General features: G+C 46.0%; 1 protein-coding gene across 1 annotated transcript in view; it reads right to left on the bottom strand.

The window, feature by feature from the left end:
- The window catches only part of SHD (Src homology 2 domain containing transforming protein D), a gene marked incomplete at its 3' end in the record, with an annotated part of 42,804 nt that overhangs the window by 16,037 nt on the left and 9,204 nt on the right, over positions 1 to 17,563 (bottom strand). Inside the window, exons 2-3 of the mRNA XM_032238329.1 lie at positions 5,000 to 5,129; positions 3,762 to 3,989 (exon numbers count right to left, since the gene is read on the bottom strand). Of these exons, the coding sequence (XP_032094220.1) occupies positions 3,762 to 3,989; positions 5,000 to 5,129 (358 nt within the window). The remainder of the gene's footprint in view (positions 1 to 3,761; positions 3,990 to 4,999; positions 5,130 to 17,563) is intronic.

The following is a 17,563-nucleotide window of genomic DNA, read 5'->3' as shown; positions in this document are numbered from 1 at the left end:
GCCAGTCCTGGAGTCTGGGGAAGGCTCTGATGAGGGCTCTGTGTCGGAGGCAGAGAAGGGGGCCAGGGCCCTCTGGCAGTTATCAGCTGCCTTCGGAGTCAGTCATCAGTGAGGCAGAAGAACAGCTGGAGCCTGTTCCCAGTGTGCGCATGCACAGAGGTGTAAGGAGAAGGGAACAGCTAAAGAACAAGGGTCGACTTGGGAGTAAAGGCCACAGGTAGACGTTGAATGGCCCCTCCCATAGAGAACAAATAGGAACAAAAGGGGAGTGGTGTTTGCAGGAGACAATTAGTTCATTTACTTCGTGACCCGACAAAAGCGCGCATGAGAAAAGCACGGCGACAAAACCGCGTCGCTAAAACCACGACGTCATCAACGCCCCGACAACAGCGCGGCAACAACAGCATGGAGACAGAAGGGCGCTTTACAACAGCGCTTCGACAGAAAGCCAATTTCACTTAAGGTAAGGGTTAGGTTTAGGGTTAGGTTTAGGGTTAGGTTTAGGGTTAGGTTTAGGGTTAGGTTTAGGGTTAGGTTTAGGGTTAGGCTTAGGGTTAGGCTTAGGGTTAGGTTTAGCGTTACGTTTAAGGTTAGGGTTAGCGTTACGTTTAGGGTTAGGTTTAGTTTTACAGCGCGCTTCTGTCGCCGCACTGTTGTCGGCGCGATTCAGCGCTCATTCGTCGGAACGCTTTAGAACGCGCGGTTTTGTCACCGCGGTTTAGTTGGGTGCGGCTTTGTCATTCGCCCTTTTATCGGTGAACCCATTTACTTTTGTGAAGATTTGCTTATCTCTTTTCCAGGTATTCCATTGTGCAGCGTTGCGACTAGATGTTGTGGCCTGCCAGTGGCCAGCAGAGCTGGCAGCAGAGTCGGACAGTGAGGAGGTTGGGGAGGAAGATGGGCCAGTCCTGGGGGCTGAGGAAAGCTCAGATGAGGGCTCTGCTTCGGAGGCAGAGAGAGAGCCAGATAGCAGTGAGGCAGAGGAACAGCTGGAGCCTGTTCCCAGTGTCCGCATGCGCAGAGCTGCCAGAAGACAAGAACAAGTAAGAAAGCGGGGTCGACTTAGGAGTAAAGCCACACCTTGGAGGTGATTGGCCCCTCCCACAGGAAACAAAAGAGGAATGAATGGGGAGGGGGCTTTTGCAGGAAACAATTCGTTCTTTCGGTCATTTCAAGAGTGGAAAGTTCTGTTTGTGAATATAAGAGACTCAGTGCCAAGTTTTGCCTTGCCCTGCATTTGGAAACTAGTTATCTGGCAGCTCTCCAAGCGAGATAAGGTTCGTGTTGATGAATATTCCTCTGAAAGACTGTTTGCTAAGCGGATTGTGAATGAAAGGAATTCACAGTCGTGTAAATAAAAGGCCTTTTGCCAGGACCAAGACTCTGCTTCTTGCTTTTTAAGGAAGCCTGAGTCAGGACACTAGAATCTCTCAGCCTGGCAACTATCCAAGGACTGATAAGGTCTGTTGTTGCAATTAAACTTTGAAAGACTTACTGCTGGGACTTTTTCTGAAGGTGAATGCAAGGAATTCACATTAACCAAATAAAAAGGGTGGGGTTTTTTTTTTGCAGGACAAAGAGCCTGTTTGGTGATTTTGTGAAGCCTAGGACAGAACAGGGAGGATTCTGGAAAGTGAAAGAAGGAGAGAGGGACAAAAGGGATTTCTTTGGGGGGGTCTTTTGATTTCAGCGGCCGAGTGGAAAAGGATGAAATTTTGCGGAGTGATAAAAGAGATTCCAAATCCATAAAGGATGCAGCAATCAAAGCCTCTTTAGACAGGAAGGACTCTCAAAAGTGTGTCGTATGAGAAGCTGGAAGCATAGAATTGCGTGGTTTTTTAAATTACAGGTAGTCCTCAAGTTACAACCGTTCATTTAGTGACCATTCGAAGTTACAACGGCACCAGAAGAAATGACTTATGACTGTTCCTCTCGCTTACAACCCATGGTGGCCTCTCCAGGGCCACGTGATCAGAATTCACATTTTTGACAACCAACTCTTATTTATGACGTACGTCGTGTCCCGGAGTTATCCTCTTTTGCGACCTCCTGACAAGCAAAGTAAAACGGGGAAGCCAGATTCGCTTAATGGCCGCGTTACTAACTCAGCCACTGTGACGATTCACTTGCAAACCGTGGCAGGAATTGTTGTAAAATGGGGCAAAATGCACTTAACAAATGTCTCGCAGGACAACAGAAATGTTGGGCTCCGGTTGTAGTCGTAAGTCGAGGATTACCTGAAGCCATTACTTGCCACCTCTTTCACACCCTCCTCCTTCCAAATGGGGGTTGGACTAGACGACCTCCAAGGTCCCTTCCAATTTTGTTATTCAGTTCTTGTTTTATATTAAGGGGCCTTATTTCATGCTGGCACTAATCTGCACTTCTCAAAGGACTGGAATGATGATAGGTTAGAGGACAATTGCTTCCTATTTGTTTATTTCATCTTTATTTATCTTCCGTTGTCGTTTTGTTGGCTACCGAGCTACGTGCTGGAGAACCAAAGGGAAAAATTCTTCTAAAGTAGAAGAAAATATTTGTAGCTTGGAGTTGAACTGGGAGGCCCTTGGTGCTCTCTGAGCTTGGTGGTTTTCTTGCAGACTTTTCATGAACCAACTAGGTAACATCATCAGTGCCAGAAGGGATCGGGGTTTGTAGAAAGGAGGAGGAGGAGGCGGGGGAAGAGGAAGAGGAAGAGGAGGAGGACTGTGGGGTCCTTGGTGCTCTCTGAGCTTGGTGGTTTTCTTGCAGACTTTTCATGACCCCACTAGATAACGTCATCAGTGCTAAGAGGGAGTGGGGATGGCTGGGGAATTGTGGGAATTGAAGTCCACAGAGTCTTAAAGTTATCAGCCTTGAGAAACAGTGATCTAATTGGAAATGCTGCGTGTAGGGTTTTACTCACGGGAAAAAAATTAGGAATGATTTACTGATGATAAGATCTTCCCTAAAAACTCTCAGCACCTCTCTCTCTTTCTCTCTCTCTCTCTCTCTCCCTCCCTCCCTTCCTCCCTCCCTGCAATTTACTTTCCAAAGTTTTCTTCAGTTCTTTAGTTTCATTTTATTATAGGCGATACGATATAAAAAGCAACTTTTCCTTCCCTTCATCTACAAAGATGCTAGGGATACACGCTGTCAAACATGAGGACTAGAAGATTGTGTGTTTATTTTTAACAGAGGTTTCCTTGAAAGTGGATTTTACGCTCAATCTCCTTTCTGGATATTTTTGTCTAGAGCAGGGGTGTTCTGCTGCTAAGTGACTAGTCCTCAGAAGTTTTCTTCCAGGGAAACTCGTTTGCATTTCAACTAGAGTCCGTTCGAACCTCTGCTCTGCTGTCTCTGCCCTCCCTGCACCTCCAAAATGCTAGATGCTCTCAAACAGGGCTGTCCAACTTGGACATTTTAAGACTTGTGGACTACAACTCCCAGAACCCCCCCAACCCAGTTATGCAAATTAGCCATGCTGGCTGTGGCTGGGGAATTCTGGAAGTTGAAGTCCACGAGTCTTAAAGTTGCCAAGGTTGGAGACCGCTGATCTAGCATTTGGGGGAGGTGGGAGCAGCAGACCAGAGATTAGAACTGATTCTAGCTTCAATGCAAGCCAGTTTCCCCGAGAAGAAAGCTCTTGAGGACTAGAAACTTAAGCAGCAGACGCAGCATTCGCAAATTGAAAGACCCGGGGGTTATATGAGTCCGACAGGTTAGTTTTAACCCTGGGAGGAGAAAGGATCGCACCAATTGTGGTTTCCTGGTCAACTCACCAGCGAAAGCCCGCGAAATGTGATTCTTCTTCCACTCCCAGGGCTGGTCGTATTCGTCGGCGGGCCGTTCATCCTCCTGGGGCAGGCGGCTCTTGGGGGGCTTCTCCATGGGGCCGGCCTCGGGGTTGGCCTCGGCCTCCTCCTCCTCGTAAGGGGTGTCGTACAGCTGCAGGTCGATCCGGGATTTCTTCACCCGCTGTTCCTCCCGTTCGTTTTTCCGCTGGAGGTCTGCGTACCGAGAGAGAAAAAACTGTTTCATTCAGGAAAGGATCCCGTCGTCCTCGACTTACGACCGTTTGTTTAGTGACCATTCAAAGGGCCTCGCCGCAGAAGGGCACCTCAATTTGCAACCATTCCCTTAGCGATCATTTGAAGGATCCCATCATGCAGGGAGTCCTCGGTTTACGACCGTTCATTTAGCGACCGAAGAATCCCATCATAAACGAATCCTTGATTTACGACCATTCACTTAATGACTGTTTGAAGGACCCCCATCATACAGGGAGTCCTCGATTTATGACCGTCCATTTAGCAATCAAAGAATCCCATCATAAGAGAATCTGTGGCTTATGGCCATTCACTTAACGACTGCTTGAAGGACCCCCTCATACATGGAGTCTTCGATTTACGACCGATTGTTTAGCGACTGTTCAAAGGATTCCATCATGTAGGGAGCCCTCAACTTACGACCATTCACTTAATGACCATTTGAAGGATGCCATCAGACAGGTTGTCCTGGACTTACGACCGTTCATTTAGCAGCTGTTCAAAGGATCTAATCGTATACATCGTCCTCGACTTACGACCATTTGAAGCTACAACAGCACTGAAAAAAGTGACTTAGCACCATTTTTCACACTTAGCGACCGTTGCAGCATCTCCAATCTTGGTCACGGGATCAAAATTTGGGTGCTTGGCAACTAGCGTGAATTTCCAACGCTCGCCATGGGTGACCTTCCCAGCCAGTTTCCAAGAAGCCAAGTTAATGACGGGGGGGGAGGCTGATTCGCTTAACGACCTCTGCAAAAAAAGGTCGTAAAATCGATGGACAACCCGTTTTGCAACTGCCTCGACTTAGAACCGTGATGGGGAGACTCTGTTACTGTCATAAGTCAAGGAATACCTGTAAAACGGTCTTTTATTTATTAGGAAAAAGGAGAAAGTGACTCTTTTTTCTTTCTTTTCCTTTTTCTTGTCCTTTACTTTTCCATTCCCTCTCTTATTTTTCCTTCACTCACCAGCCACCACTCTCTGGGCATTGTAGGGCTCCATGTAGCCATTGTTTTCCAGGCCCGCATCTTCCTCGCCTTCCCCTTTCGGTTCCCGGTGAGCATCGAAGGGGTCCGAATATTCACTTTCTCCAGGGGCCTAAGGGAAAAGCAAATGATTTTGATTCCATCATTAATGTAACCAATTCAATAAATAAAATAACAATTAACTTAAGTATTACTAATTATTTTAATTTTACTCAGTCCTCGAATTGCAACCACAACGGAACTCAAAATTCGTTAAGCGAGACATCCGTTAGGTGGCCCAGTTTTACGACCTTTCCTGCCACAGTTGGTAAGTGAGTCGCTGCAAATGTTAAGTCAGTACCACGGTTGTTAAGTGACTCTGGCTTCTGAGACAGAGAGACGGAGAGAGATAAAGAGACAGAGAGATGGGGAGAGAGAGAAAGAAAGAGAGAGAGAGAGAGAGAGAGAGAGAGAAAGGGAGAAAGACAGAGAGAGAGAAATACAGAGAGATGGAGAGAGAGAAAGAAAGAGATGGAGAGAAAGAAAGAGCGAAAGGCAGACAGAGAGAGACGGAGAGAAAGAGAGACGAAGAGAGAGAAAAAGAGAAAGAGAAAGAAAGAGGGAAAGGAAAACAGAGGGAAGGAGAGAGAGAGAGAGAGAAAGATAGAGACACACAAAAAGAAAGACAAAGAGATGGAGAGAGAGAAAGAGATGGAGAGAAAGAAAGAGTGAAAGGCAGACAGAGAGACAGAAAGAGAAAGAAAGGCAGAGAGACACAGAGAGAGAAAGAGATGGAGAGAAAGAAAGAGTGAAAGGCAGACATAGAGACAGAAAGAGAAAGAAAGGCAGAGAGACACACAGAGAGAAAGAGATGGAGAGAAAGAAAGAGTGAAAGGCAGAGAGAAAGGGAGGGAGACAGAGACGGAGAGAAAGAGAGAGAGAGAAAGAAAGACAGTCAGACAGAGAGAAAGAAAGAAAAACAGAGAGAGACATCGAGAGAGAAAGACAGAAAGAAAGATAGGCAGACAGAGAAAGAAAAAAAAAGAGAAAGACAGAAAGACACAGAGAGAGAGAAAGAGAAAGACAGAAAGAAAGGCAAACAGAGAGAAAGAGAGGGAGACAGGAGAGGAGAGAGAGACACACAGAGACGGAGAGAAAGATAAAGAGAAAAAGAAAGACAGATAGTCAGAGAGACAGAGAGACAGAGAGAGAAAGAAAGAAAGAAAGACAGATAGACGGCGAGAGAGAAAGACAGAAAGAAAGACAGGCAGACAGAAAGACAGACAGAGACAGGGAGAGAGAGAGAAAGAAAGAGAAAGACAAAGAAAGACAGGCAGACACAGAGAGACAGAGACAGAGAGACAGGAGGAAGAGAGGGACACCCAGAGACGGAGAGAGAGAGAGAGAGAGAAAGACAGACAGAGAGAAAGAGACCTTCAGAACTTCCAATCAGGGGTCTAAGTTGTCCCAGATACTTCCATCTAACCAACAGAAGGAAGGAAGGCTGAAGGAAGAAGGATCGCAACCGGTCGTAAGTCGAGGACTACTTTTAAAGAGGCTTCCCCAAGATGTGAATTGCCTGTTGCTTCTCTGTCTGAGTCACCGACCTGAGCTCAACCCCATTGAGTCATAGGCTTATTCCAGGAACACGTCACATCCACCCCTACCCAAGTGGCGCCATCACCGCACGACACGTCACCCTCCCCTCCCCCGCCTGCCGCACCGCAGCAACCCGTCTAGTGAACCCCAAGCCCTCCATCGCAACGGTGTGAGGCTGAGGTTCTTGTCCTGCGAGGCTGTCTCTCTCCAAAGCCTGGGGTGCATCGGGCCACGATATGTGGCGCCTTGGGCATCCAATGTGTTGTTTCTCAGTGTCATGTAATATATGTGGGTATAAACATAATTTTGCATTCATCTATCTTGTCGTGTTTATGTGGTGTAAAATTGGAGGTGGTGACCCTTTAAGAGCTGTATGAGACAAAATTTCATTTCTAATGTAAGTACATTTTAATGTACATTCAAAGTTTATTCTATTCTATTCAGAGGTGGGTTGCTACCAGTTCGCACCAGTTCGGGCGAACCAGTAGTGGAAATTGCAAATGGGTCGCTGAACCGGTAGGGATGGCAAGCTCGCCATGCCCCCAAACTGGTTCCTGGGTTGCCGCAGCATGGTTTTGTTTTGTTTTTTTGACATTTTAAATGTTCTGCGCATGCACAGACCTATTTACGGGCAACTGTGCATGCATGCAGAGCGCACATCAGGTGCATGAATGGGCAAAGTGCGTGCACACTGAACTGGCAGTAATGGTGGCAAAAACCCACCCCTGATTCTATTCTATTTTATTCTCTTTCTTTCATCTATATCTATCATCTACCTCTATTTATCTATCATCTCTCAATAATATCTCTCTCTCTCTCTCTCTCTCTCTCTCTCTCTCTCATCTATTCTTTTATTCTCTTTCTTTCATCTGTATCTATCATCTACCTCTATCTATCATCTCTCTCTCTCTCTCTCTCTCTCCCTCTCTCTGATCTATTCTATTTTATTCTCTTTCTTTCATCTATATCTATCATTTACCAATATCTATGTATCATCTCAATAATCTATCTATCTATCTATCTATCTATCTATCTATCTATCTATCTATCTATCATCTATCTATCCTTATTCTCTTTCTTTCATCTATCCATCTACCTCTATCTATGTATCATGTCTCAATAATCTCTCTCTCTCTCTCTCTCTCTCTATCTATCTATCTATCTGATCTATTCTATTTATTCTCTTTCTTTCTTCTATATCATCTACCTCTATTTATCTATCATCTCTCAATAATCTCTCTCTCTCTCTCTCCCCTCTCTCTCTCCCTCTGTCTCTCTCTGATCTATTCTATTTTATTCTCTTTCTTTCATCTATATCTATCATTTACCTCTATCTATGTATCATCTCAATAATCTATCTATATCTATCTATCTATCTATCTATCTATCTATCTATCTATCTATCTATCTATCTATCTATCTATTCTTATTCTCTTTCTTTCATCTATCTATCATCTACCTCTATCTATTTATCATGTCTCAATAATCTCTCTCTCTCTCTATCTATCTATCTATCTGATCTATTCTATTTTATTCTCTTTCATTTATCTATCATCCACCTCTATTTATCTATCATCTCTCAATAATCTCTCTCTCTCTCTCTCTCCCTCATCTATTCTATTCTATTTCCCCTTCTCCTCTTTCTCCTTCTTCTCTTCTCTTCTCTTTCTTACTCTATTCTATATCACAAAAAGCAGCTGTGCAATTCCCCCCGGAGAGTGTGTGTTTGTGCGTCCGTGCGAAAAGCTAGGTCAGGATGGCATCCCGCCGTTTTGAACCGGGGAAACCACCAGCCAAGATGGGGGCTGCTACCCACCCAGGAACCAGCTCTATAAGTGGGTTGATTAAAGCCCTCCAGCGGAGCCGGTTCGGGGACCCCCGTCATCTGCGATCCCCCCCCCCCAATTGTCCTTGAGTGCATCCTCAAGGCTCAAAGCCTCGGCTCAAGTGAAGACCTGCCCTGCCCTGTCCTTCTGTGTCTTCTGCCTCACACCTGCCCGTCAGGTGGCCCGCTCTGCCCCCCCTCCTCTGCTCTCCTGTGGACCCTAATGGCTCTGCTCACCACCCCACCTGCCCGATGGCGCATTAAATGCGCTCCAACGGGCCAGAAAAAGCCCGCAAGACAATTGTAGGCCAATCCTTCTCTTCCCCCAGCCATTATCCTCTCTTTTCCCCCTCGGTGCCTGCCGATTGAGTGCTGTCGAACAGCACCCGAGGGACGGAGGAGAGGGGGGAGCCCAAAGAAACGTCCTTCTTCGTTCAGTCCTCCACTCCCCCCCCTCCATTCCCTGCACATGAGAGGGGCTCTTTGCAATCTTCGCACACTCTTTCGACTGCAGAATGACAGCTGTCCTCTTTTCTTATTCGCAGACAACCCAGGCTGCGGTCAGGGTGAAAGTGTGGAGCAGGGAGGAGAGGGGGTGGGGGACACATTGCCTGCCCCACCAGCAAAGGATTTCTGGGACTGCCAGAAGCTTGCGTGGTTACGATTTTGCAGGAGAATATTTGGTGGATCAGGGTTTATCTGTGGGGTCCTTGGTTCTCTCTGAGCTTGGTGGTTTTCTTGCAGACCTTTCATTACCCAACTAGGTAATGTTATCAGTGCTAGAAGGGAGAAGGGTTTGGAGCAGAGGTGGGTTCCTACCAGTTCGCACCTATTCGGTAGAACCAGTTCATCAAATCTACCGAACCGGTTAGAAGAGGTTCCACCAGTGGACCCGGAAAGCAGGCCACACCTACAGAAGAGGTTCCAAACATTTTTTGAAACCCACCACTGGTCCTTGGATGTGATTATTCTACACTATCATGCTCCTATTTATAAAACTCAGTGCCTCTGTGAAAGGTAAGGATGGCTACTGCGTTTGTGGTGCAATCAGAACTTTGTGTGTGTTGAAGTTGTTTTAACGCAAACCAAAGATGCCTTTTAAAAAACAAGTTTGCATCCTATTCTTATGCATCCCAGTGCTGTGTGAGAGGTAATTTAAGGTGGTTCTGACAAGTGTCGCCGGCATCTTCATATCCGGTCACATGGGCGGCAAGCCACTCCCATCCGGTCACATGGGCGGCAAGCCACTCCCACAAAGGAGGCCACACCCACAGAGTAGGTTCGAACAATTTTTGAAACCCACCACTGGTTTGGAGGAGGAGGGAGGGAGGGGGACGGAGTGTGGGCTCCTTAGTGCTCTCTGAGTGTAACTGTTTTCTTGCAGACGTTTCATTACCCAACTAGCTAACATTATCAGTGATAAAGGGGAGGGAGGGAGGAGGAGGAGACTGTAGGATTCTTTGTGCCCTCTGAGTTTTGTTGGTTTTTTTCCCCAGATGTTTCATGACACAAACTAGGTAAGATCATCAGTGCTAGAAGGGAGTGGGGTTTGTGGGGAGGAGGAGGATTGTGATGCCTTCCGTGCTCTCTGAGCTTGGCGGTTTTCTTGCAGACGTTTCATTACCCAACCAGGTAACACCATCAGTGCTAAAAGGGTGGAAGGTTGGTTCTCTGATTATATACAGTGGCTTGCACTTCCAACTCAGGCAATCAGTCAAATAGCCAACAGCAGCCTAGTCAAGGGACTTACTACCAACGAGAAAACAACACCCTCACCAACATTGCAAGTTACTTGCACATAATCAGAGTCAATCCCAACTTTCTTCTGGCACTGATGTTACCTAGTATGGTAATAAAACGTCTTCAAGGAAATAAGCAAATTCAGAGACCACCAAGGACCTCCTCCTCCTCCTCCTCCAGACTCTTTTTAACACTGATGATGTTACCTAGTTGGGTCATGAAACGCCAACAAAGAACCGAGGGCAGACAGCACCAAAGACCCCCACCATGATGATTTATTTTAGCTACTTCCAGCTTAGATCAACTCCCTGCATGTTTTGAGACTTAGAGGCCATAAAAAAGAATATCTCTATTTTGCCCTGCATTCCACTACCAATGTTTTATTTTAGTAATCAATAAATATAATACTAAAATTTATTTTAGTTGTATTTGTCTTGTTTGCCCTCTACTTTAACCCCAATTAATGAATCATTATAATTAATAATACTCAGCATTTTTTTTGTGTGTGTGTATACTGTACACATACACTAACTTGCCGAAAGTATTCGCTCACCCATCCAAATAATCAGAATCAGGGGTTCCAATCCCTTCAATGGCCACAGGTGTATAAAATCAAGTACCTAGGTGTTCTGATCCCCTCCTCCGTCCAGTAACGAATGCTGAGATAAGCTTAACTTAACTGGAACGTCACAGCATTTTATTAGCAAGAAACCAAAATCTCGGTGGCTGAAAGCCAAGCGTAACAAACAGATAAGAACCTTGGCAGCAACTCAGACTTCGACAGATAACAGCTTCTCCAGCGTTAGGAATGACGTTGAATCCTGCAAAACCAGATTCCTCCCAGTCTCTCTTTAAATACTATCTTGAGAGGAGCCTAATTACAATCACCTGGGTCTAATTATCTTTGGTAACTGCGTAGCTGCTCTCTACGTCGATCTGCCCGGCATTGCTGGGCATCCAGGAACAACTCCCTTGGCTCCTCCCCACTGCTCCAATGCAGGACGTCAGGATTACACTCCCTTGTCTCCTCCACACTGGTCCAAGGCTCAGGCACCTCCTGGTGGCCAACCAGCCTCTCTGCACCCTGCTCGGAGTCGGAACCCTGTCCAGGGTCCTCCACATCCTCCAGAGTCGACTCATAGGGAGTCTGGTGGCAGCTCCAACGGCTCCTGCTGGGCCACAACACCTAGGCATGCAGACTGTTTTGACAAACTTTTGTGAAAGAGTGGGTGGCTCTCAGGAACTCATTGAATTCCGGCGTGGAACTGTGATAGGATGCCACCTGTGCAACAAATCCAGTTGTGAGATTTCCTCGCTCCTAAATATCCCACAGTCGACTGTCAGCTGTATTATGAGAACGTGGAAGTGTTTGGGAACGACAGCAACTCCGCCAGGAAGTGGTAGGCCACATAAACTCGACCGACATCAGTGTGTAACCTCACAAATGCGCTTCTGGAAGAATGGCCAAAGATTCCCATAAACACACTCCTGAACCTTGTGGACAGCCTTCCCAGAAGAGCTGAAGCTGTTATAGCTACAAAGGGTGGACCGACGTCATATTGAACCCTATGGATTAGGAATGGGAGGTCACTTACAGTAAGTTCATAGGCGAGTAAAGGCAGGGGAGCGCATACTTTTGGCAATATAGTGTGCCAAAGAGGTGGTATTCAGCCGGTAAGCGGAAATTGCAGGTGGGCCTGGCTACCCACCCCGTTGGCTCTATGCCATCCTATTTAGGCTACGTTTTTGAGGCCGGGCACATGCGTGGAAGGTGCGCGAGAGAGCAAACCACATACACGGAAGACTGGGTGCATGTGCGGGAGGGACGTGTGCGCCTGCGAAATGGGCTCCCCCCCTGCGCGAAGCGTGGCAAACTGGCGGAAACAAAATGGGAAACCCACCGCTGTTGTGCGCGCACACAAACACACACCCACATTTTCCTGAAACAACAGTCCTGCCGGGTAGGTTGGTGGCTGGGGAATTCTGGGAGTTGAAGTCTACACGTCTTCAAGTTGCCCAAAGTTGGGAGACTCTGAGGTGAAGAGAAACCGTTCTAGCATCCCTCGTTTTGGCTGAGATAATTATTACATTTATTAATTTTGGCGGGTGATTAATTATTTGAATGCACCGTGGCATTTCTTAGCGGTAGGCAAGGATTGCTTTTGACCCCTGACCCCTGGCAAGGTATCTTCCCATTAGAGTTTTTAATCTGGTTTGAGAGTCCGCTGGCGGCATTTTCAGGGAATTAAGAAAGTAAAAAGAAGCAACGAGGAACTTCGTAATCAAACTAAGCCACCATTTTTTAACCCCAACAATTCGAAGACACTTCGATTTCTGGGACTTCAACTCCCAGAATTCCCCAGCCAGCCATGCTCTACAGGTAGTCCTCGATGTACGACGACGATTGAGCCCAAAATGGTCTGTTTGGCCCCGTTTTATGACCTTTCCTGCCACGGTTGTTAAGTGAACCCCTCCCATTGTTAAGTTAGTGACACGGTTGTTAAGTGAGTCTGGCTTTCTCGTGGACTTTGCTTGTCAGTAGGTCGCAAGAGGGGATCATGTGACCCCCAGGACAGGCAACCGTCATAAATATGAGTCAGTTGCCAAGCATCCAAATGTTTGTTACGAGACCATGGGGATATGGTCGTAAGTGTGAAAAAGATCCTGTCACTTTTTTCAGTGCCGTTGCAACTTTGAACCGTCACTAAATGAACTGTTGTAAGTCCTATCTGTACTACAGCTGTTTTTTTTTAATCTGATGGAATACTCTGTGCATATAGCAATAGCAATAGCAGTTAGACTTATATACCGCTTCATAGGGCTTTCAGCCCTCTCTAAGCGGTTTACAGAGTCAGCATATCGCCCCCACAGTCTGGGTCCTCATTTCACCCACCTCGGAAGGATGGAAGGCTGAGTCAACCTTGAGCCGGTGAGATTAGAACCGCTGAACTGCAGATAACAGTCAGCTGAAGTGGCCTGCAGTGCTGCACCCTAACCACTGCGCCACCTCAGCTCCTCCTATTGTTTGTTCAGGAATGCTACATAAATTCAGATTATTCTCCTGCGTTATTCTCCTGTAGCCTAAATTCTAAGCACTAATGGAGCCTCCATTCAGATTCCTTTGGTTCCAACAATTCCAACTTTAACCTGATTTTTAAAAAGGATTTACCTGTTTGCATGGTCCCTAAGAAAACCAAGGGGAAATGCCAAATGGGTTCCAAAAACAATGATTTCATTAGAATTGCAATTCAATCCCATTAATTTAATGAATGTATTAATTAACTGAATATATCCCATTTAGACATTTGCCCGATCCTTAACAATAGATCTTTTGCACCAGGTTCCAGGTGGGCTGAGGATAATGGGATCCCCAAGAGGAGAGGAAGGGCCTGAAAATTCGGAAGTTGCTACAGAACAAGCCACAATGACAACCCAAGCCATGAGGACAGAACAAGCCATGATGATAGCACAAGCCATGAGGACCAAACAAGCCATGATGACAGAACATGAGGACAGAACAAGCCATGAGAACCGAACAAGCCATGATGACAGAACAAGCCATGAGGACAGAACAAGCCATGAGGACAGAACAAGCCATGAGAACAGAACATGAGGACAGAACAAGCCATGAGGACAGAACATGAGGACAGAACAAGCCATGAGGACAGAACAAGCCATGAGGACAGAGCAACCTATGAGGACAGAACAAGCCATGAAGATAGCCCAAGCCATGAGGACAGAACAAGCCATGATGACAGAACAAGCCATGAGGACAGAACAACCCATGAGGACAGAACAAACCATGAGGACAGAACAAGCCATGAGACAGAACAAGCCATGAGGACAGAACAAGCCATGAGGACAAAACATGAGGACAGAACAAGCCATGAGGACAGAACAAGCCATGAGGACAGAACAAGCCACGATGATAGCACAAGCCATGAAGACAGCCCAAGCCATGAGGACAGAACAAGCCATGAGGACAGACCAAGTCATGAGGACAGAACAAGCCATGAGGACAGAACATGAGGACAGAACAAGCCATGAGGACAGAACAAGCCATGATGACAGAACAAGCCATGAAGACAGCCCAAGCCATGAGGACAGAACATGAGGACAGAACAAGCCATGAGGACAGAGCAACCCATGAGGACAGAGCAACCCATGAGGACAGCCCAAGCCATGAGGACAGAACAAGCCATGAGGACAGAACATGAGGACAGAACAAGCCATGAGGACAGAACAAGCCATGAGGACAGAACATGAGGACAGAACAAGCCATGAGGACAGAGCAACCCATGAGGACAGAGCAACCCATGAGGACAGCCCAAGCCATGAGGACAGAACAAGCCATGAGGACAGAACAAGCCATGAGGACAGAACAAGCCATGAGGATGGAGCAACCTATGAGGACAGAACAAGCCATGATGACAGAACAACCCATGAGGACAGAACAACCCATGAGGAGAGAACAAGCCATGAGGACAGAACATGAGGACAGAACAAGCCATGAGGACAGAACAAGCCATGAGGACGGAGCAACCCATGAGGACAGAACAAGCCATGAGGACAAAACATGAGGACAGAACAAGCCATGAGGACAGAACAAGCCATGAGGACAGACCAAGTCATGAGGATAGAACAAGCCATGATGACAGAACATGAGAACAGAACAAGCCATGATGACAGAATAAGCCACGATGACATCACACCCCTCATGCAAACATGGCCGACGATCGATGAGGCAAGATACCCTGATCCCCGACCTTTGCACGATGACATCATAGCAGAGTGGGTGTGACATCATCTCCCCCTTCTTCCCCCCCGCAGAGGCCCGCAGCAGGACCCGGGTTCAAATCCCTCCCCCTCCACCAAATATTTCTTCCGCCATTTAATGTCATCCTCATCCAATTGCTGCTGATTTTTTTTTCAGGCTTTGCTTCCCTAACTCCATTATTGGGAATATATTCATCAGACTGTATATTAAGTGCTCTGATCTATTATCGCAGGTGAATTAAGTGTCAGGAGCGAAGGGCGTGTAAACTCTGTCGATATTTTAATTAAAATCGGACGCCCGGAGGGGGTTTAGGGGGGGGGATGGAGAAAGCTAAGTGTGAAATGCGAACACGGAAAAGAGGTGATTTGTTCAGTGCAAGGCTGGGACGAATCCTTGTTTTCGACCAGCCAAAAACAGGGTCACAGAAGCAGAAATCGCAAGATATTAGAGAAGCCCCAAATTTGCCCCATGCTCCTTCCCTCAAATTCTCAGTTTTAACATGACAAAAGATTCTCTCCCTTCCTCTCTCTGAGAGAGAGACAGAGACAGAGAAAAGAGAGAGAGAGAGAGAAATATGATATAATAAGTAGGTAAAGAGAGAGATTGATAGATGGTAGAAGATAGATGATAGACAGACAGATAGACAGACAGAAGATAGATAGATAGACAAAATAGATAAATAGACAGACAGACAAGATAGATAGACAGATAGACAGACAGAGATGATAGATAGATGATAGATGACAGAGACAAGATAGACAGACAGAGAGAGACAGACAGACAGACAGACAAAGACAATGATATTGATAGATGATAGACAGACAGGATAGATAGATAGATAGATAGATAGATAGATAGATAGATAGATAGATGATAGATAGATAGATAGATAGATAGATAGATAGATAGATAGATAGATGATAGATAGAGATAGAGATAGAAAGATAGATAGATAGATAAATAAATATTGATTGATTGATTGATTGATGATAGATGATAGACGATAGACAGACAGTTTTGGTCGCCACGATGTAGAAAAGATGTGGAGACTCTGGAAAGAATGCAGAGAAGAACAATAAAGATGATGAGGGGACTGAAGGATAAAATATATGAAGAACGGTTGCAGGAACTGGGTATGTCTAGTTTAATGAAAAGAAGGACCAGGGGAGACATGATAGCAGTCTTCCGATATCTCAGGGGCTGCCACAAAGAAGAGGGAGTCAAACTGCTGTCTCATATTTAACTGGTTCTCCACTAAGACTCCAAGATCCCTCTCCCAGTCACTGCTATTGAGCCTGGTTTCTTCCAGTCTATATGTGTACTGATGAAAATTGGGGCTTTGTATCATGTATCAAGAAGTCTTGAGTGCAGGGAACTTAAGGTAAAGGTTACTCTCGCACATATGGGCTAGTCATCCCTGACTCTAGGGGGCGTTGCTCATCTCCGTTTCAAAGCAGAAGAGCCAGCGCTGTCCAAAGAAGTCTCCGTGGTCATGTTAAAGCAACCGTAAAGTGAGATTTGGACATTAAGTGTGAAACCTACTGGGTCAGGCTGGACAGCCTCTTAGAACCCCTTTACTTCTATATTAAAAGTCACATAGACAAGAGTTGGAACTTGCAATAGAATAACAGGGACAGTTAGAAGTTACTTAAAGGAAGTGTCCCCATTCACTAACCACAGGATGTTCTCGCCAACGTCCCTATGTCGAAACTTGTGTTAAAAGTCCAAACCACAAAGTTCAATTAAAGTTCGTTAATAACACGTAAGCCATACCTGAAACAAAAGGAGAAGTAAGACCCTCATCTCCTTATAAGGTTTTCTCCTCAAGGTAACCACTAAGAAATGTGTTAAGAATTTCCGTGTTGCAATGCTTTTGGGAATGAATAAGAATGCGTGCTTCGATAATTAAGGTTGTTCAGAACTTGCAATGCTAAGCCATGGGCTAGCTTTCTGAACTTGGCTGCCAAATAAACTTTTCCTGTATCCCGAGAAGTCTAACGCCTGTCATTTTCTGCAACAATGTGGCCAGCATCACTAAACACCAAAGGCGCACGGAACGCTGTTCCCTTCCCACCAAAGGTGGTTCCTATTTTTCTACTTGCATTTTTAGGTGCTTTCGAACTGCTAGGTTGGCAGAAGCTGGGACAAGGAACGGGAGCTCACTCCATTATGCGGGCGCTAGGGATTCGAACTGCCGCCCTTTCTGATAGACATGCTCAGCATCTTAGCCTCTGAGCCACCACGTCCCACAGAAGGGACCTTGGAGGTCTTCTAGTCCAACCCCCTGCTTGCTTTGTACTTAGAAGGAACAAAACATGAATGGAATTGCCTCTCCCTGAGTCAAAAAATAAATAAATCTCAAAGCAAAACAATTGAATCAGTTGCAAATTTGCCACAAAGGCATGCGCAGAAGGCCCTTTGAAGGAGCCCCTTTGAACCCCTGGATGAAAGCAGAGCCTATTTGAAAGGGAACAATGCTCCTGATTTTGCCTTTCATATGGACTGGGCTCTTGAATCAATTGTTTGCATGGTGCCTTTGAAATGCACCAGGAGACCTCTTTAAACTACACATCTGTGCATGGAACTGTTAAACTAAGTGACAGATTTCTGGTTTGTTTTAAAAAAA

The sequence above is a fragment of the Thamnophis elegans genome, unplaced genomic scaffold, assembly GCF_009769535.1.
Source record: "Thamnophis elegans isolate rThaEle1 unplaced genomic scaffold, rThaEle1.pri scaffold_117_arrow_ctg1, whole genome shotgun sequence".
Lineage (NCBI taxonomy): Eukaryota > Metazoa > Chordata > Lepidosauria > Squamata > Colubridae > Thamnophis > Thamnophis elegans.
The sequence above is the reverse complement of the archived record's forward strand: the minus strand, read 5'-3'. Positions and strand labels throughout refer to the sequence as shown.